This window comes from Leopardus geoffroyi, chromosome A2 (assembly GCF_018350155.1).
Source record: "Leopardus geoffroyi isolate Oge1 chromosome A2, O.geoffroyi_Oge1_pat1.0, whole genome shotgun sequence".
Taxonomy (NCBI): Eukaryota; Metazoa; Chordata; class Mammalia; order Carnivora; family Felidae; genus Leopardus; species Leopardus geoffroyi.
Window position 1 is genome coordinate 95,716,353 of NC_059331.1, and position 21,657 is coordinate 95,738,009.

General features: G+C 35.9%; 1 protein-coding gene across 6 annotated transcripts in view; it reads left to right on the forward strand.

The window, feature by feature from the left end:
• The window catches only part of AKAP9 (A-kinase anchoring protein 9), a 155,380-nt gene that overhangs the window by 11,860 nt on the left and 121,863 nt on the right, over positions 1-21,657 (forward strand). For all 6 annotated transcript variants that reach the window (XM_045497029.1, XM_045497030.1, XM_045497032.1 and 3 more), the window contains exons 2-3: positions 11,473-11,700; positions 15,237-15,281. In XM_045497029.1, the coding sequence (XP_045352985.1) occupies positions 11,473-11,700; positions 15,237-15,281 (273 nt within the window). The remainder of the gene's footprint in view (positions 1-11,472; positions 11,701-15,236; positions 15,282-21,657) is intronic.

Here is a 21,657-nt window from a genome sequence, read left to right on the forward strand (position 1 = left end):
TGTGAATTTAGGCAAGTTACTTAACTTCTCTGTGCCCCTGCTCCCATCTGGAAAGTGAGAATAAAGGATAGTACCAGCCTTGGGCTTCAGCTAATATATATAAAGCTCTTAGAGTATTGTCAAATTATGAAAAGTGTTTGAGAAGTATTTTAGCTATCATCATCCTCTTCATGTTGGAGCATGGAGGGTCAAGCTATATAGCAGAAAATTAGATTCAAGACATAGGCGGGGACCAGCTAATGAGACACCATACGTGTTATTTAAAATAGTGTGGATTTTATCCTAAAGGTAGCAAAAACTGTTAAAAGAATGTATAGGTAGTATGTTTAAGCTCTGAAGAGATTATTCCTTTCCAAAAACTATATCCCCTAGTCAGTTAGGTATGTTGCCACCAGGTGGCAGTTCTGTTATTGTTATACCGATGGAGCAGTAAAACCATTTTTTTTAAAAAATATAAAATATTGACTTGATTAACATAGCTAAATGTAAATGCCCTAATTCTAGTAGGGCTTTTTTATTCTCAAAAACCTGAGGTGTTATGTAAGTGAAGGAGAGAAAGTAGAGGGTTATTTTAAAGATAGATTTCAAAGGAAGGTAAATGAAATATAGTTGGGCTTCATGGGAAACTGAAAAGGCATTTGGAACCAGTGCTTTTCTCTACATCATCTCTTATCTTTCACGGTATCTGATACTCCTTTTGCAAGTCAGCTTCCTTTGCCTGTACACTAGTTTACATGTGACCAAAAATTATAGGATGAGCCATCAAGTCTTTCTATTTAATGAGGTTGTTTTTCACTATATACACTTTTAAAAAAAAGAAGGGGAGAGAAAATTAAGGAGTGTAAGCATATTTCTTTATAGAATAAGTATCTAGCCTAGTGGTTCCCAAACTTTGCTGCACAGCAGAAGCACCTGGGAAACTTCAAACAGTTTTGAATCCTAGATCACACTCCATCCCCAAATCAGAATATCTAGGCTGGGAGCCAGGACTCACTATTTTTTAAAGATCCTCAATATGCAGTAAAGTTTCAGTTCCAGAAGCATCGCCACTTTGTGTGATCTGCAACATTGAGTGATTATACATCATGTCCTCTCTCATAAGTCAGTTACTTTCCTTGGTGTGCAACTGAGGACGTAGGAGAACTGGCTGTGTTGGATACAGAGAAAAATATTTCAGTCTGCAATATTACTAGTAGGTTTATCATGTAAATTGTACTTTATGGTTAATTTCAGGGATATTTATAGATTTCTATGATTATCATATCATACACTGATTTTAGAATCCTTCATGTAAGATGCATCTTCCCTCTGTTACCTTTCTGGACATCTTTCTTACCTCCTTGTTCCCTAATTCCAGAAGAATAGAATAGACCTCCCTCTTTTCTCCTCAAACTAGAGTGTGAGGAGAGGCAGGAGTGTCACAGATGGTAGGAGCTATGAGCACTGGCTAGTTTCCTCAGAAGGAAATTCTGCGTACTTTAAAAATACCTAAATTAATTATGTTTCACCTACAAAAGAATAAATATAAAATGTATAGGTAAGATAAATTATTTAAAAAACTACTTTTATACTTACACATCACCCAGCTTAAGAAATATGTACATTCAAATACATTTGAAACTCTTCCCCCTCGTATAATCTAATCTCACCCCCGTCCCACCTCAGGTAACCACAATTCTGAATTTTATTGTTGCCTTGCTTTTCTCGATCACTTATGTATACATAAACGATTTATTCATTCTGTTTTTTAAATTAATGGTATCATGTTGCAAGCAGTCTTTAGTGATTTGCTTTATGTTCAGTGTTAACACAGAGAGTGTTCTTTCCTACATATGATATTCTATTATAGGAATTTGCCTTAGTATCAGTGAGCATTTGGGTTGTTCCCAGTTTGTTTTTTTAACTACTGTTGCTGCTTTTGTCCATCTTCTGATGCCCAGCATGTGCCAAGGGCCCTAATGTGTGCAGAGATTGTGATCCCAAGATCTGTCAGTACTTGGGGAGTAGTGACTGTGTTGGGGAATGTGGCAGGAAGAGGAACTGAAGCCAAAAGCAATATTTGTAATATTTGTGTGTTTATTACATATCTCATTACATCACAGAAATGATCTCTGACAGATGTCCTTCAGAGCTGTTGATGAACACTGGATACCTGATGGGATGGGCCATGAACCAACCAGATGTAGCAGTTTTCTATTATTAAGTTGACTAGATTAGTTCTTCTTTTATTATCAAATTGATAATTCCTGCAAAAAGAAGATACATGTATCAGAATAGTAGCCTCTAACCTGTGGCTTATAAATGAAACCTCAAGTGATAAACTGGCATGTGTTTATGTTGCTGAGAGAAATAGTATATTACAGGTATACCCTGATTTAAGAATTCTCCTTTGTAAAAACTGTATACTTCTTTCATTTATTTTTAAAAGAGATTAAACTTCATAATAGAGAGAGACTAGATAAGATCAGGGCAAAGAACCATTCTCTCACTGTTCATTGTTAATAACTGAGGTGATATTGAGAAGAAGCAGAGGTAGATGGTGAGTGAACAGTGAAGGTGTAATGACCCGTCAGTGTTGCCAGTCGTGCTTATGAGGAGGTGTGTGGTAACAGTGTCTGGAGAGGCTGATGAAAGTGGCTAGGTCCCAGGACAGCTTATTCCTGGAGCTCTGCCTTCTTTCTGCTTTTTTGGGATGAGATTTGTGGTAGGTGTATAGTTGTATTATATCCTTTTAAAAACAAGTGATATTAGGGGTGCCTGGGTGGCTCTGTCTGTTAAGCATCGAACTCTTGGTTTCTGTTCAGGTGAGTTTGAGCCCCGCATCAGACTCTGTGCTGACACTGTGGAGCCTGCTTGGGACCCTGTCTCTCCCTCTCCCTCTGCCCTTCCCCTGCTTGAGCAAGTTGTCTCTCTCAAAATAAATAAATAAACCCTAAAAAAAAAAAAAGGTGGTATTCGGTTAGTGAATATTCTTTACAGATCTGTGGGGGAGGGAGACAAAGATCTTTCAAAGAAGAAAACAATCACCCATAGTCTGAACCCACAAGAAATTACTCTTAGTTTGTTGATTCTTGGTTTCTTTGTATATTTTTAAACTTAACTTGTATCATACTTTTTATGCAATTCTGGCTTCTTTTCCCCTCACTTTATCTTGAGAGCATTTTCTCACATTAAAAATTTTTTGAAAAACATTTTTGACAGTTACATAATTTACAGTGTATGATTATGCAATAATGTAACCATGGACCAGATATATAATCTTTTTTTTAATAATTTTATTTATTTTAAATAATCTCTGCACCCAGTGTTCAGCTCAAACTCATGACCCCGTGATCAAGAGTTGCATGCTCTTCTGACTGAACCAGTTGGGCACCCCATCTGTGTATTTAATTTTTTTTTTTTTAATGTGTGAGAGAATGAGTGCGAGTGGGGGAGGGGCAGAGAGAGAGGGAGACGGAGGATCCAAAGCGGGCTCAACACAGGGCTCGAACTCAACGTACTGTGAAACTATGACCTGAGCCAAAGTCAGATGCTCAACAAACTGAGCCACCCAGGTACCCCAACTCCATCTTTTTTTTTAAGGGAACTGTGCAGATATTCTGAAGTTCAGAGGAATAATGCCTAAAATTGTTGCTTAGTGTACCTCTTTTTTTTTTTAAGTTCATTTATTTTGAGAGAGAGCATGCATGAGCTAGAGAGGGGTAGAGAGAGGGGGTGGGGGGAGAGAGAGTCCTAGGCAGACTCCACACTGTCAGCACAGAGCCCAGTGTGGGGCTTAAACTCATAAACCATGAGATCGACCTGAGCAGAAATCAAGAGTTGGACGCCTAACTGACTGAGCCACCCAGGTGCCCAGTGGTGCCTCTTTTTTAATCATTCTTTTTTGTTCAACAAATACTTATTGAGCACCTATGTGCAGGGGCATCTGGGTGGCTCAGTCGGTTAAGCAGCCGACTCTTGGTTTCAGCTCAGGTCATGATTTCACAGTTCATGAATTCAAACCCTGCTTTGGGCTCTGTGCTGATAGTGCAGTGCCTGTTTGGGATTCTCTCTCTCACCCTCTCTCTGCCCCTCCTGCTCACTTGCACGTTTTCTTGCTCTCTCTTTCTCTCTCTCTCTCAAAAAATAAGCTAAACAAACAAAAAGAACCTTGTGAAGGCACTCTTCTAGACTTACAGTATTATGTGGGCTTTGATTTTGATTAAAAAATCCCTGCCTTCCTGGAGCTTATCATCTAGTTACCTGTTCAGAAATAAGTTGACCGCATAATCAGTAACATGAGCCTAAAACAGTATTTTGATAATTTTATGTACTTAGAAGAGATTTGTTCTAAACACTAAGGTCATTCTACTTTTTATTCCGTATATATCATCTTTTTTCATTTGGGATCAATTAGTAATAGATACTGTCTATTGTATTGTTTTTTCAATGTTTTTTTAAGCTTTTATAATGTAAAATTTTAGTTTTTCCTCCTTTATAATTGAGAGTAGGAAGAGGAAAAATGATAGGGAACAGTTGAAAAAAATTCTTCAGTAGAGCCCTTAAAACTAGAAGAAACCTTAAAAGATCCTTCTAATCTACCTCTTCATTGTGCAGTTGAAGGTACTGAGTTCTGCTGAGGTCAAGTGGCTTGTCCAGCGTCACAAAGCTAGCTTATTAGAACCTCTTTAGATACAGTGGTCCGGTACTCTACTGTATGTAATCCATATACTTTTATGAAACTTTTTTTTTTGGTCATTAGGGAAGTGCATTTTAAATTTTTTTTTTTTTTTCAACGTTTATTCATTTTTGGGACAGAGAGAGACAGAGCATGAACGGGGGAGGGGCAGAGAGAGAGGGAGACACAGAATCGGAAACAGGCTCCAGGCTCTGAGCCATGCGCCCAGAGCCTGATGCGGGGCTCGAACTCACGGACCGCGAGATCGTGACCTGGCTGAAGTCGGACGCCTAACCGACTGCGCCACCCAGGCGCCCCGGGAAGTGCATTTTAAAGTGTATTTGTTTTTGAGAGAGACTGAGACAGCGTGAGCTGGGGAGGGTGACAGAGAGAGAGAGGGGGGGGGGGGGGGGGAGAGAGGGAGAGAATGAATCCCAAGCAGGCTCCACGCCGTCAGCACAGAGCCCTCTGTGAGGCTTGAACTCACAAAACCGTGAGATCATGACCTGAGCCAAAACCAAGAGTCGGATGTTTAACCGACTGAGCCACCCAGGCGCCCCTGAAACATGACTTTCATTCAGCAAATGTTTGTGCCTACTATGTGCCATACAATGAAATGTGTTAAAATGTGCAAAATTAAGGTGATTCCTTAGACTGCAGAATCTGTTTTCTTCTCAGACATGGTGTTCCAAAACTAATAAAAAATCTACATTGAAGGAGATTATAGTATATAAATAAGACTGGGGACTTAACAAATATAAAGTTCTGAGGTCTTTTCCATATCTGATATGTTGGGGGCTATTTGGCACTGTTATTTGGAAAATATGCTTCAGAGCATCCTTAAAATGTTGCTTTTGTCTTCTTTGCTTTTCAGTTGCCCTACATACAAATTGTCTTTGGGTCAACTGTTGTAATCTTCTTTTTGTTTCCATAGTTAGGCCCCTGGAGTTTTGTTGTAATAGTTTGTACAGCATTCTTGTGCAACATTCATTAAGGAATATTAAAAAGGTTTAAAGGCAGCACTGACAAGTACCAATAGTCACTGTAATTAGAATTAATTAGGATTTCTTAAATTTTCTACAGCAAAAATAGAAAATGGCTCAACTTACAGCTGTTTTTGGAAACTGGAGAGACTAGATAACATTCAAAAAATATTTTATAATCTCTTTGTGTGTGTGTGTGTTGTTTTGGGTGTGTTTTTCTCCCAGTCTTGTCAAAAAAGTGTTTGTTGGTTTGGTGATTTCGTATATTCATGCCTTTAAATTTAGCATTCTGGGATTTAAAGTATAATGACAAATGAGGGAGGAAAAGGAACTCAGAATGCATGGAATATAAATTGGCATCATGGAAAAACTCCTGGATTTGGAGTCAGGTGTTCTTGTTCTCTTTTGCCACTTAACTGATTATGATCTTAGGCAAGTAATGCCTATTTGTCTTTAAATCTCAGCTTCCACATTCTTTTTTTCTAGTCGGATATTCCCTGACCTCTGCCTACATCCGCGACCATATTAGGTCTTTCCATCGTAGGCTTTCTTTAGTACCTGTACTTTTTTTCAGAGTGCTTTTTATCTCTTGAAATGATATATTTCTGTGTTTATATATGTTCTTCCTACCTCGATTTGAATTCATAGCAGTACTGTTTGTATCCATTTGATTCATTACTACCTGCTCTGCCTTTAGCACAGTGGTGGATACATGATAGGCAGTCAATAAATATTTTTTAAATAAATGAACTACTTAATACCTGTCATACGCTGAGTAATTTCGTTCACAGATAGAAAATTCCACAACCACACCTCTTACAGAAAGCCTTCTTTGAGGAAATCAGGATATGAGAGGCTCCTGTACCATCTCTTTAAAGATGTATATATAGGAGTACTTTTGTTCATGAAATTTTACACAAACTTTTGTTTCTTACAACTCAGTGAAGTAATGGGCTGACCTTGACTAAAAGATCATACTAGTAGGACTATATATTTTTATTCATGTCTAGCACCGTGCCTAGCACATGATAAACACTCAATGAGTACTCAATAAACAAATATTACAATTAGTAGTTTTTTTGAACTGCCATTATAAAAACTTGACATGTTTTTATACCACATTTTTTAAGTTTCTTGTTTTATTGAGAATGATTACTTACAAATATTGAACTTAAGGAATAAATTATCAGTCATTTTTGTTTACTCATTTATTCATGTTCTAATTAAAGTAAGATACTTGCTTGAGATCTGAATTCATTTTGAAAGACAAGTGTATGTGGACATAATATCTTTCCAGTAAATCTTGCAACTATTTCTGTGCCTACATATGTTAACATTTTTATAATTGGCTTCCAAATGACAAACACAGATGGCTGTAGTCTGAAGTTTCAGCATGTTTTAGAATAAATGTTTTCCCAGTAATTTAAAGTGTATCATTTCAATATCAGATGATTAGCTAATTGAGTAGAGTTTCTGATTTTTGCTTATCTGCTAGCTTGCCACTTTACAGATTTAAAATAAAAATAGCTTAAATAGCTATAAGAAATTAGATTTATGGTATGATCTTATTCCCTCTCTCACATTTTTGTGAAACAGAACTCTTGCTGAAAAGCAGTTGTGGGTTTTATTTATTTTTAAAACTCAAAGTATAATTAACATACAGTATTATATTAGTGTCAGGTGTACAATATAACAATTCAGCAATTCTATATATTTCTCTGTGCTCATCAGGATAAGTGTACTCTCAGTCACCTGTCTCCCTGGCCACCTCCCCTCTACAATTTCTTCTCTGTATTTAACAATCTGTCTCTTTTCTGTTTGTTTTCTTATTTATTTATTTATTTATTTTTATTTTTTTAATGTTTGTTTATTTTGAGAGAGAGCGTGTACGCAGGGGGGAGGGGAAGAGAGAGGAAGAGTGAGACAAGCCCAAGCAGGCTCTGCGCTGTAAGTGCAGGGCCCAGTGTGGGGCTTGAACTCATGAACCTGAAATAAAGAGTTGGATGCTTAACCAGCTGAGCCTCCAGGTGCCCCTGTTTTATTTATTTATTTATTTTAATTCCACATGAGTGAAATTTTATGGTATTTGTCTTTCTCAATCTTACTTATTTCACTTAATATAGTGCCCAGGAGGTCCACCCACATTGTCTCAAATGGCACAACCTCATTTTTTATGGCTGTGTAATATTCCATTGTATATATGTGCCACATCTTTCTTATCCATTTGTCTATCAGTGGACTCTTAGGTTGCTTCCGTATCTTGGCTATTGTAAATAATGCTGCAATAAACATAGGGGTGTATATATCTTTTCAAATTACTGTTTTTATTTCCTTTAGGTAAGCATCCAGTAGTGGGAGTACTGGATCATATGGTAATTCTATTTTTAACTTTTTGAGGTACCTCCATTCTGTTTTCCACAGTGGCTGCATCAATATGCATTCTCAGCAGCAGTGCACAAAGGTTTTCATTTTCTCCACATCCTTGCCAACACTTGTTGTTTCTTGTGTTTTTGATTTTTAGCCATTCTGACAGGAGTAAAGTGATATCTTATTGTTGTTTGATTTGCATTTTCCTGATTATTAGTGACGTTGAGTATATTTTCATGCATCTGTTAGCCATGTATATGTCTTCTTTGGAGAAATGTCTTTTCATATCCTCTGTTCATTTTTAGTCAGATTGTTTTTTTGGTGTTGAATTGTGTAAGTTCTTTATACATTTTTATGAAACAGAACTCTTGCTAAAAAGCTATTGTGGGCATTATTTTTGAGAATTAATTTTGTCTTGTTTTTTGCCTGATGGAGGAAGAGATGGAAAGAGGGATGATTTTGTGTTTTAATTCATTTAATTGCTAATTTTATTTCTAAGACCATGGAACTTTTTTATATAGTAGATTTAGATATGCCTATTATGTCATCTTAATTGTCTGGTTCTGCGGATCAGTGCTTAAAATGATTGTTTAGTGGTGACTTTTTTGTAAAAGATAAATTATCTTTTTTTTCACTCAACGTGTATTTTTTGAGTACTCTTCTAGACTTTGAATATATAGCTGTGAGGAGAACAAAAGTCCTTACCCTCATGCGTTTACCTTCTGATTAATTGTTCTGAAAATATAGTATGACTTCATATTATCAGTAAAAGACCCAAAACAGTGTCTTGGTAATTTTATGTTCTTAGAAGTGAAGTGATTTGTTCTGAACACTATAATAGAACCATTCTACTTTTTAAACAAAAATTTATTTATTTTAAGTAACCACTATCCCCCATGTGGGGCTCAAAATCTCAACCCTGAGATCTAGAGTCTTGTGGTCCTCCAGCTGTGCTAGCCAGGCACCCCAAGATCCATTTTACTTTTAATCCATATCTGTCCATTAATAACTTTTGCATTTGGGTTCATTTAGCATTGGATACTGTTGTCTCAGAGGTGTTTCTTAAAAAATAAAATTTTTTATAATGCAGTTTTAGTTTTCTCCTTTGTACATAGAAATAAATATTAAATATAGGGGTGCCTGGGTGGCTCAGGTCATGATATCACGGTTTGTGGGTTCAAGCCCCACGTCGGGTTCTGCTGACAGCTCAGAGCCTGGAGCCTGCTTCGGATTCTGTGTCTCCCTCTTTCTCTGCCCCTCCCCTGCACGCACTCAAAAATAAAGAAACATTGAAATTTTTAAAAATATTATAAATTATATATGTGTGTGTGTGTATATATATATGTATGTGTATATATATATATATGTATATACACACACATATATAAAACAGATGGGAATTTCAAACAAAATTCTTCATCTTTGTCTTTATATCTTCATCTGGGTATATTTTCTAACACAACATGGAATTTTAAGAAGTTTCTGAAGTTGAACTTAAATATTAAAAATGTCATGATTAACATTTTTCTTAGTTTTGTGCTCTCCGCGGGATCTTTTTAAAATGTGCCTAGACTTTGATTCTATTTACAGATAATATAATATAGTGTTTCCGTTCGTTTATTTTTAATGGAGGATTTGCTATCCTCCAAAGTAGTTTAAATGCATTCCAGCAGCTTACTAATGTACAAATAGAGGCAACTGGTCTTGCATCTGTTCCTTAAGCAGGCATGAAGTAGGAAAACAGGCTAGTTGCTAAATAACTGGGGAAAAAATTTTTTTAATGTGATCTATTTTTACATTCTACAAAGTCAGTGATTGATATTTCCGATTTATGAATTAGACATATTTATTAAGTAATCACTTTTATATAGGTCATACTTTTCTTCATCAGCAACAGACAAAATAAATATAAAATACGCTGTATGTTATTCTTTGGGTTCTGGTATTTGTCACATATTTTGATAGTTAATATCAGCATCATTAAGATTGCTTTAATACCTCATATCATGTGTGCTTGGTCTAAGTAGTTATATAATTAATATACTGATACTATATTTCTTCTTTTTAAGACACGAAGGGGTTTACACCTGTTCCTATGCTTTTGTTTCTCTCCTCTCAATGATCATATAGCTCAAATTAAATTTAATAATTGGTGGTTAGTAGTTGCTTCATATAAAATTTAGAAAATTTGTTGCGTAAAAAAGCAAATTTTGAATAAGTATAAGGAAAAATACCTGTAATCTACAATCTGGAGAGATACCAAAGTTGTGGCTATATTCTTTCAGAATCTATGCCTATGTGTATAATGTTATTAAAATTCAAGCTAGTTAGAATTGTTGAAGGCTGTGTCTTTGTTGAAAAAGAGAAAAAGATGGACACCATTTTCATTTTATTAAGAAACTGTTCTATTGCATATTATTTTATATATACTACTGTCATAAACATGTTATTTTTTCATGTTTTTTGTATAAACATCTTTATTATTGATGATTTACATTAATATTGCTTTAATTGAGTTAATCCAGTATTGCCCAAAGTATGTAATGCATACTTGTGATTTTAGGTGGTGACAAGATATTTTAGGTGATATCCTGATTCAGTATTAAATAATAGTGAATAGTACTGTAAGAAAGTTAATACCTTTCTAGTTTTTTTTTCATCCCATCTGCTTACAATAAGCCAAAAGTCTATTTGCTCATATATCCTTAATATTCCTTTAACACTTGCCTGTTGCTCTATAACCTTCAGCAGTAATACCTAACTAAAATTTTAATGTAGTTTTATTTTTCATTACGTTCATTTCTGTTTACTGTTTTATTTAAGGAAATCACAAGTAATACTAGCTTTTAATTTACACCAGGATAGAAAATCTCCTTTTAAAATAAATTTAGATAAGTATGCTAGTTAAAACATGTTAAGTTAATGATGAGTACAGATGGCAGTAGGACATTGCAGAAGTGCTGCTGATGATGTGCAAATGGTTAGGGGATAGGAAGCACTGTTGTTGGACATTTGAATTATTTCAAAATTTTTCCCATTGAAAACAAGGCTGCAGTGATCATTTGTACAACTAAATCTTTTGCATGGACTAATTACATTTAGTATAAATTAGAAATCCCAGAAATTTCACAAAGCAAATGCATTTAGAACTCTTATCCAGAGATTGCACTCTGACCAAGCAGTGACTGAGAGTGCCTGTTTTCCCTTATTCTGCCTATCTCTGGGCTAATTTTTTTTCTTTAGACATGACGTTTTCAGTTCTCAGTATTTGAATAGCATTATTCAGAAGTATCTTACTTCTTTGCAATTCAGTAGTTATATTAAGGATTCTAATAGCTGTCCTTTATTATTTCACTGATGATTTGATCTTGCAAAGAAAGTAACTCCACAGATACTTTTTCTTGATCACCACTATGAAAAAAGCAAGTATCTCTAATGATAATGACAACTTCTTTTTTTCTGTAGCTTGCCCAGTTTCGACAAAGGAAAGCTCAGTCTGATGGACAGAATCCTTCTAAGAAGCAGAAAAAAAAGAAGAAAACTTCAAGCAGTAAACAAGATGTGTCAGCATACCATGCTTTGAATCTTGAGCACTCACGGAGTGATGAAATGTACATAAATAGTTCTCAGAGAGTAGGAACAGCTGTCACTCCTGAATCCACAAGAATCAAACGTGACGAGATCTTTGTTGAAGTAAGTATTCATTTAAATTTTGAACATTAGAATTCTAAGTGGAAAGTTGTTGTAGTAACAGTACTCATTAGCACCCTGTGCAGTTTTTGTGTGCTTGATTCAACAAACATTTGTAATACAACTGTGATATATCAAGGATTCAGCACCATGGATGCAAAGGTAGATATGACCATCTCTGCCCTTTAGGAAAGTCAGTCTAGGGGGAAAGGTAGATGTAAGATAGGCTGTGTACTCTGATTACAGCTGTGGTAACAAAAATGCATATGGTACCCTAGAATACCATGATTTGGGAGAATGCTAAATCGGCTTTAGCTATCAGCAAAGAAGTAGGCAAGACAACCTCTGTGGTAAAGAAGCAGCATTCACAAAGACATGAAACTGTGTGTGATGTGATTTGGAAACTGTAGGAAGTTTAGTTTTAAAAGGATCACAGAAAGATTGGGATGAGTGGTGGTAAAGATGTGGGGCAGGAGATTGCACCTGGCCCAGAGAAGGCCCTAAACAGAGGCTAGTTTTCTTCTTCTCATTAATGGTGTAATTTCCAGAATACGGCAAAGAGGGAGAATTTAAAAGTGGATTGGGATGGTGGATGGGATGAGCCACCAACTAAGACCAGGAGTAAAGAAGGTTGGGATGCTTAGGAGAAAGAGTGGTGGAAAAGGCAGATAATAATTATAACTTGGATTGTGCCCTGTTATATTTATGTGGAAACAGAAAGACTTAGATATTATTTAGGATTTGAGCTTTATTCAAGAGGTCAGGAATGTTAGAGATTTGCTGTTCATCCTAAGAATGGATCTTTTTGAGATTTTCCTACTTAGAACTTGTTGAGCATCTTGGATATGTAGATTAGTGTTTTTCATCAAATTTGGGAAGTTTTCAGACATTGTATCTTCAAATATTCTTTCTGCTCCTTTCTGTCCCCTTCTTCTGGATCTCCTGTTATGCATGTTGGTATGTTTGATATTGTTGTACAGATCTGATGCTCTGTTCATTTTTCTTCATTCTTGTTTTTATCTTCAGACTGCCTAATTTCAGTTGAACTATATTAAAGTTTGTGGATTCTTTCTTCTTCCTCAGATCTGTTAAGCCCCTCTAATGAATTTTTCATTTCAGTTATTTTACTTTTAATTAATTTATTTAAAAAAATTTTTTAAATGCTTATTTATATTTGAGAGAGACAGAGGGCAAGTGGGGAAAGGACAGAGAGAGAGGGAGACAGAATCTGAAGCAGGCTGCAGGCTCTGAGCTGTCAGCATAGGACCCAACTCAGGGCTTGAACTCACGAACCATGAGAGATCTTGACCTGAGCCGAAATCGGACACTTAACCAACTAAGCCACTCAGGTGCCCCCCTTTTTAATTTATTATTAAAAAAAATTTTTTTAAACTAATCTCTATACCCAGCATGGGACATGAACTCACAACCCCAAGATCAAGAATCGTATGCTTCACCGATGGAGCAAGCCAGATGCTCCTCTTTGGTTCTAAGTTATTTCTCTTTAGTGATCTTCTCTATTTTGTAAGGCAGTATCCTTATAGTTTTCTTTAGTGTTTTAGACTTTATGTTATTCACTTGACCATATTTAAAATGGCTAGGGACTGTTTCTAATGACTGCTGTTTTTCTTATGTATGGGCCATACTTTCCTTTTTCTTTATGTATCTTGTAATTGTTGAATCTGAACCTTTTAAATAGTAGAATATGGCAACTCTGGTGTTTGCTATAGTTTGCATGTGTATTTGTTATTTTTTCTGCAAAACATATCAGTATCTGGGCTTTTCACTAGAGTTAGCATTTCCACTGCAAAGAACATCTGGCTCACCATTTTATCCTCAGTACCACAGCTTTTAGTACACAGTATATACATTTAATCTATAGCTGGTTAAAGGGCCTAAGTGAATGAACCATGAGGGCTTAGGTCATAAAAGTATTTTTTTTTTTAACGTTTATTTATTTTTGAGATGGGGGAGACAGCATGAACGGGAGAGGGTCAGAGAGAGAGAGAGACACAGAATCTGAAACAGGCTCCAGGCTCTAGGCTCTGAGCTGTCAGCACAGAGCCTGACGCGGGGCTCGAACTCACGGACCGTGAGATCATGACCTGAGCCGAAGTCAGACGCTTAACTGACTGAGCCACCCAGGCGCCCCGGTCATAAAAGTATTTTTGATTTGGGGTGCCTGGGTGGCTCAGTTAAGCGTCCGACTTTGGCTCGGGTCATGATCTCACAGTCTGTGAGTTCAAGCCCTGAGTCAGGCTCTGTGCTCACAACTGGAGCCTGCTTCGGATTCTGTGTCTCCCTTTCTCTCTCTCTGCCCCTCCCCCACTCATGCTCTGTCTCTGTCTCTCAAAAATAATAAATAAACGTTAAATGTTTTTTTTAAAAAGGTATTTTTGATTTAAAAGAGGGTCACATAAGTTAGGAATCACCGAGACAGAATTTTAGAATAGGGTTAAGTTTATTTCTGTTCTTGGCATCAATTACTACATCAGAGAGTAGGTAGGCTTAGAACTTGGTATGGAGTGCTGAATAAAATTTCCTTAAAGTCTAGGTGAGAAAGGAGTCAATGATGGTTTATTTTTGTTGAATGAATATCTAGGTCTCTTTTCTCACTTGTAAAATAAGATTCTTAGATGAGTGGGTGAACAGTAAAAGCAGTAAAAATTTAAGTTTCCTCCTTGACTCTTTTTAGTACCTATAAGCTGAGGGAAGCTTGGAAAAGCCATTCACCTCATACCCAAATTCCAGGGATGTAAGGATGAAACAGGGATGTCTTAGAAAGTGTTTTATAAGCTTCAAAGGTGTTAATAACAACAAGACTGTTATATTTCTTCAAGTTGTTAATTCCTTTTCTAGCATCAAGATTTGATGGTTTTTTTAACCTTTTTTTTTTTTTTTAATTAATCTCTAGGTCCAACATGGGGCTCAAACTTATGACCCCAAAATCAAGAGTCATGTGCTCTACCAGCTGAGCCAGGCACCCCAATGATTTTTCTTTTTGGAAAAATTGAACCCTTTTGACTAACATTTTAATAAAGATCTTTTATTTAGAAGAGTCGTAAGAATTTGAGGGATGATACCTTATTTGGTGCTTTTGTCTTACAAATGATTTGTATGTAGTGTATGTATGACTCTGTGTGAAAGAAAGTACCTCTTGATACATTTATATTTAGAAAAATGCCTTGTGATAAATAGCATATGTGTTATATAGCCATTGTGATTCATAATCAGAGTGAAAATTTTACAGGTTTGGGGGCACCTGTCTGGCTTAGTCAGTAGAGCATGTGACTCTTGATCTTGGGGTTGGTTGTAAGTTCAAGCCCCACCTTGGGTGTAGAGCTTACTTAAAAAAAATGAATAAAATAAAATCCACATACTTTAAAATTTTTTTTAAAGGTTTGAATAATTTTTACTAGTTTTTTTAGTGATATTTTTATGTGAGTTTTCTATCATATGTTACTAATAGTAATGGGTTAATAGAGTACAGTGGGAGGGAAAAAAGACCTTAATCTAATCGATTTTTACTTTTGTTTTAGCCAGAAAGTGAAATTTCAACTACAGCAGATGATTATAGTTCAGAGGTAAGAAAATTAATACTATGTATGATTGACTTTTTATATTGATTTTGAAACTTCTTGATTATTAATACTTTATTTCTTGCAACTCACATGCTTATGTATTTTTATAAATATAATGAAATATAGCATAACAAAATATAATGTAAATGACCTAGAAAACCTGAAGGTTTATGTTTTTCTCTATATATTTTTGCAGATTATTAACTAAGGTCTTAAATCTGTTTGCATAGCTTGGACCTTAATTAAATAGAGGCCTTGAGTTTCTAGGAAAGTGATCTTGAGATTCTAGGATACATGATTGTCATAAGGTATCCATATTCAACACCGTAAAATATTTCATTATACAGACTATTTCACATTTTAAATAATGCTGTTTACAAATGCTTGAATTCTGTAGAATTATATGAATTCATTTATTGAAATTAATGTTGCCACAGTGATTTTTAAAATAGGTGATAACAGGGGCGCCTGGGTGGCGCAGTCGGTTAAGCGTCCGACTTCAGCCAGGTCACGATCTCGCGGTCCGTGAGTTCGAGCCCCGCGTCGGGCTCTGGGCTGATGGCTCAGAGCCTGGAGCCTGTTTCCAATTCTGTGTCTCCCTCTCTCTCTGCCCCTCCCCCGTTCATGCTCTGTCTCTCTCTGTCCCAAAAATAATAAACGTTGAAAAAAAAAAAAAATAAAATAAAATAGGTGATAACATGTAATGTAGGCATTTGTCACATTAGGAAATATCTTCTTTATGTGTTGTTAATATATGTCATATGTTATCGTTTTATTATTCTTTTAGGTATCATTGTCATTTCTTTGGTCCAGAATTTGAGAATATGGAAAATTATTCTTTACTTTAAATAGTTCGGCAACTCAGTGTATTCCATAAGTTTTGATATATTGTAGGTTTCTAATACAAGGGGGAAAAAAGACAACTTAATATTCTTAAATGAACAAATTACTGTTTTGAAGTGCTAATAGGAGTGAAAACTTTGATACTCCAAAAGTTTAATGTGCTTAAAAGCTGGGAATATACTTATTAGTAATCTGATCAGGAAAATAATTAACCAGGGTTAAGTAAATAAATTGGCACCTGGTTTACGCTATATAAAGTTGCCTATATGGGAAATATCTCAGTTTAAAATCACAGCTTGCAATTCAGAAAATCTAGCCTTGAGAATTTAAATTTGAAGCTTACATATGAAAACAACACTGTTTTTCCTTTTCTGTAATGCCTTATATTCTTTTAAAAAATTTTATTAAAAAAATTTTTAAGGCTTATTTTTTAGAGAGAGAGAGAGAGAGAACACAAACAGGAGAGAGGCAGAGAGAGAGGGAGACAGAATCTGAAGCAGGCTTTAGTCTCTGTGCTGTCAGTGCAGAGCCCGACATGGGGCTCAAAATCATGAACTGCAAGATCATGACCTGAGTCGAAGTCAGACACTTAACCAACTGAGCTACCCAGGCCCCCCCTAAAAAAATTTATTTTTATTCATTATTTTAAAATTGAAGTATAGTTGATACAAAATATTATAATAGTCTCAAGTGTACAACATAGTAATTTGACATTTATATACCTTACAAAATACTCCCACAATAAGTGTAGTTACCACCTGTTATCATAAAAAATTATTATTTTTTAAAGTTTATTTTGAGAGAGAGTGTGTACAAGAGTAGGGGAGGGGCAGAGAGAAAAGGAGAGAGAGAGGATCGGGCTCCAACTCAGGGCTTAAATTCACAAACTGTGAGATCATGACCTGAGCTGAAATCAAGAGTCAAACACTTAACTGACAGCCACCCAGATGCCCTTACCATACAAAATTATTACAATATTATTAACTATACTCTTTATGCTGTACTTTACATCCTTGGAGCTTATTTATTTTATAATTTGAAGTTTCTATCTCTTATTCCCCTTTACTTGTTTAGCCCATTGCCCTACTTTTCCTCCCCTCTGGTAACCACCAGTTTGTTTTTTCTCTGTATGTACGAGTCTGTTTCTGTTTTATATGTTCATTCGTTTTTTAAATTCTACATATAGATGAAATTATATAGTGTTTGTCTTTCTCTAACTTATTTCACTTATCCATGTTGTCACATATTTCATTCCTTTTTATGGCTGAGTAATCTTCCATTATACACAGACGTGCACACACACACACACACATACACACACCCCACATCTTGTTTATTCATTCGTTTGTCGATGGACACTTAGGTTGTTTCCATGTCTTGGCTATTATAGATAATGCTACAATAAACATAGGGGTGCAATATATATTTTTGAATTGGTGTTTTCCTTTTCTTTAGGTAAATACCTGGAAATGGAATTAATGCATTCCATGGTATTTCCATTTTTAATTTTTTGAGGGACTGCCATACTGTTTTCCATAATGGCTACACAAATTTACATTCCCACTGACAATGCACAAAAATTCCCTTTGTCCCATGTTTTCAGAAACACTTGTTATTTCATGTTTTTTGAAAATAGTCTTTCTGACAAGTGTGGGGTGATAGCTCATTGTGGTTTTAGTTTGCATTTTCCTGATGATTGGTGATGTTGAGCATCTTTTCCTGTTTGTTGGTCATCTATATGTCTTCTTTGGAAGAATGTCTATTCAGGCCCTCTTGCTCATTTTTTAATTGGGTGTGTGTGTGTGTGTGTGTGTGTGTGTGTGTGTGTGTGTGTTGAGTGTAATGAGTTCTTTTTATTAATTCCAGTACAATGAACATAAAGTGTTATATTAGGTTCAGACATATAGTGATTCATCAATTTTCTGCAACACTCAGTGCTCATAATGATAAGTGTACCCTTTAATCCCCATCACCTATTTCACCCATCTCCCTTCCATCTCTCCTCTAGTCTCCATCAGTTTGTTCTTTATAGTTGAGTCTGTTTCTTGTTTCTTTTTTTTTTTTCCTTTGCTCATTTCTTTTGCTTCTTAAATTCCACATATGAGTGAAATCATATGGTATTGTTTTTCTCTGACTTATTTCACTTGGCATTATACTCTCTGCTATGAGTTTTTTTAATATATTTTGTAAATTAACCTTTCAATAGATATATCATTTACAAATATCTTCTCTCATTTAGTACATTTAGTAGGTTGCCTTTTAATTTTGTTGATGGTTCCCTTCATTGTGCAAAAAAGTTTTTAGTTTGATGTAGTTTCAGTTGTTTATTTTTACTTTTGTTGCCCTTGTCTGACAAGACAGATAGAAAATATTTTTTTTTCTTTTTTTTGTTTTTTTGAAAATCTATTCTAAGATTGATGTATAAGAGTTTACTCCCCATGTTTTCTTTTAGGACTTTTATGGTTTCAGGTCTTGAATCCATTTTGAGCTTATTTTTGTGTATGGTGTAAGAGAGTGGTTTCATTCTTTTGCATGCAGCTGTCCTGTGTTTTCAGCACCATTTATTGAAGAGAATATCTTTTCCCCATTGTGTATTTTTGCCTCCTTTGTCATAGATTAATTGGCCATATAAACATGGGTTTATTTCTGGGCTCTCAGTTCTGTTCCATTGATCTATATATCCATTTTTGTGCCAGTATCATACTGTTTTGATTACTGTAGCTTTGTACTATGGTTTGAAATCAGGGACTATGTGTCCTCCAGCTTTGTTCTTCTTTCTCAAGATTACTTTCAGTTTTTTGGGGTCTTTTATGATTCCATACAAATTTTAGGATTATTCTGTGAAAATGCTATTATAGTTCAGATTGCTTTGGGTAGAATGGACATTTTTTAACAGTATTAATTCTTTTGACCCATGAGCATGGTCTACCTTTCCCTTTATTTGTGTCCTCTTCAGTCTCTTTCATCAGTGCCCTAAGTATCAGTACAGGTCTTTCACCTCCTTGGTTAAATTTATTCCTAGATACTTTATTCTTTTTGATGCAGTTATAAATGGTATTTTTCTTAATTTCTCCGCTAGTTTGTTGGTAGAGTATAGAAATCGATAGATTTCTGTATATTAATTTTGTGTCCTGCAACTTTACTGAGTTCATTTATTAGTTCTGATAGTTTTTTAGTGGAATCTTTAGAGTTTTTTATATATAGTATCCTATCATCTGCAAATGGTGACTGGGCTGCAGCTGCTGTAGCTGTACTGGTGGACAGGGATGGCCCCCGGCAAGGCTGGCCAAGAGGCCAGGCTGCAGCTGCTGCAGGTATGCTGGCGGGTGGGGTAGTACGCAGTGTGACTGACTGGGAGGCTTGGTGGCCACTGTCTTGAGCCTGCAGGTGGGTGGGACTCCCTAGAGCAGGAGTCACTTTGGAAGGGCCCCTGCCAGGGCAGTTGGGTTGGTTGGGGTGGGTTCACAGGGGAACGCCAGGGCAGGGAGAGTGGTGCTAGGAAGAGAGAGTGTCAGAACCAGGGCCCAGCTGTGCTGAAGGAAGGCAAGAAAAATAGTGTGTGCCAGCACTTCCATTCCTGGAAAAACTTCCTGCAGATTCTTGCCCCCGGGGCACACACCCTAAAATTAATAATTTTTTTTCACATATAATCCAGCTGCTTTTCAAACTGCTGTCTTGTCCTGGGTCTCCGAGCAAGTGATGCTGTACACTGGCCTTTTAAGGGCAGAGTCTTGGTTTCTTATAGCCTTCTGGCTCCCCCAGTTAAGCCAATTTAAAACCAGGTGTTTATGGGGGCTCATATTTCCAGTGCATATACACAGTATGAGGGCTTCCCACTGTGGGGCTTGAACCCCTCACTTCTTGAGGAGGGCCTTCACACCTGTGAGATCTCTCTTGCTTGTGGGTTGCTGCACAGGAGGTTTAGTTTCTGATCGTGTCTCTGCTCCTCCTACCCTTTTCCATGTGGCTTTTTCTTTGTATCTTTAGCTGTGGAAAACCTGTTCTGCTAGTCTTCGGGTTGTTCTCTGACAATGAGTTGGGGTATATGTATTTGCAGCCTTGGTGTGTTTGTGGGGAGAGGTGAGCTCAGGAACTTTCTACTTGGCTCTCTCTCTCTTCATAATGCCTTAATTCTTCTTCTTTTTTTTTTTTTTTTAAGTTTATTCAGAGAGTGTGAGCAAATGAAAGGAGCACAAGCGGAGGCGGGGCATAGGGAAAAGGAGAGAAACTATCCCAGCCAGGCTCGACACTGTCAGCCCTGGCTTGATCCCACAAACTACGAGATCAGGAAGTCTAGAGTCGGTTGCTTAGCTGACTGAACCACCCAGGCACCCCTTTTATAATGCCTTAATTCTTATAGTGTCTTTCTTGATTAAAAGTTTCAGGTATTTTTGTTCTTGAACTGCCTTTGTCTTTGGGACACCCAAAGACTGCACAAAATGTATTTTTTTCTTTACACTAAGTTGAATTTTTTTTTTTTAAATAAGCCAAATGGCTACAGGTCAGACCATCTCTTATATGCCTGTGAAATTTGGTTAAATTTATATAGCCTTTTTCTCACTTTTGGGATAAGAGAGTAAACTTTAGTTTTTATTAATATAGATTTGAAAGGTAAAAACATTAAGATTGTGGTTTTCAAGTTCTCTTTTTAAAAAACAATAATATTGGAAATCCTTGCTACAATAAGATATTTTTTGCCTAGATTTTTTAAATTATAAAACTGGTGGGTATTGTGAGGTCCAGAAAAATGTATTCAAACTGTTTATCTGTGATACCTAATACGTGTTTTGAATTAAGGTACAAGTAATATTTAAATGTAAATCCTGCAAATAAAAGTTAGAATATGTTCACAATGATTCAACAAGAAATATATTCTATGTGTATATGTGTATAATTTCTATATATTTGCATGTATAATTATATATATGTTTTATCATTGTATACATGAATGATTGTGTACATGAATAAATATATACCTATACATACATGTGAAATTTTTTTCCAAACAAAAATTTCAGGAAAGATACTTCTCTTTGCTATGTGACATATCCTTTGATACTTTCTCTTTTTAATGCTGGTCACAAAAACCAAATTGAATAATGACCTATAATTTGAAAAAATAGTTTCTTAGAAGATTACATTGAAAACAGGTATTTATGAAATAATTTTTGACAGATTGACCTGATTTCAATCATAACCCTTGTGATATTATATATTTTGGGCCTGGATTCAGAATGGTTATGCTATGACAAAGTTACATATTCACTTTGTAGAAAACAGCAGAAAAGTTGATTGTGAAGTATTTGGTAGTGTCCCATTAAGATTGCTAACACGGAGGCTGGTTGAATCCATGACACTGGGCTAGTTGTGGGGGCTTTAGCCATTACTTTTGGTGATATTAAAACTGGTGTGACTGGAGCTAGAATTACAGGGAACTTGTAAGCCATAGTCACACTTTCAGGAGGCAGAAGAATCATGAGTAAATGAAATTTGTAAATTAAGACGTAAATTGACCCTGTAATTCTTTTCATATTGG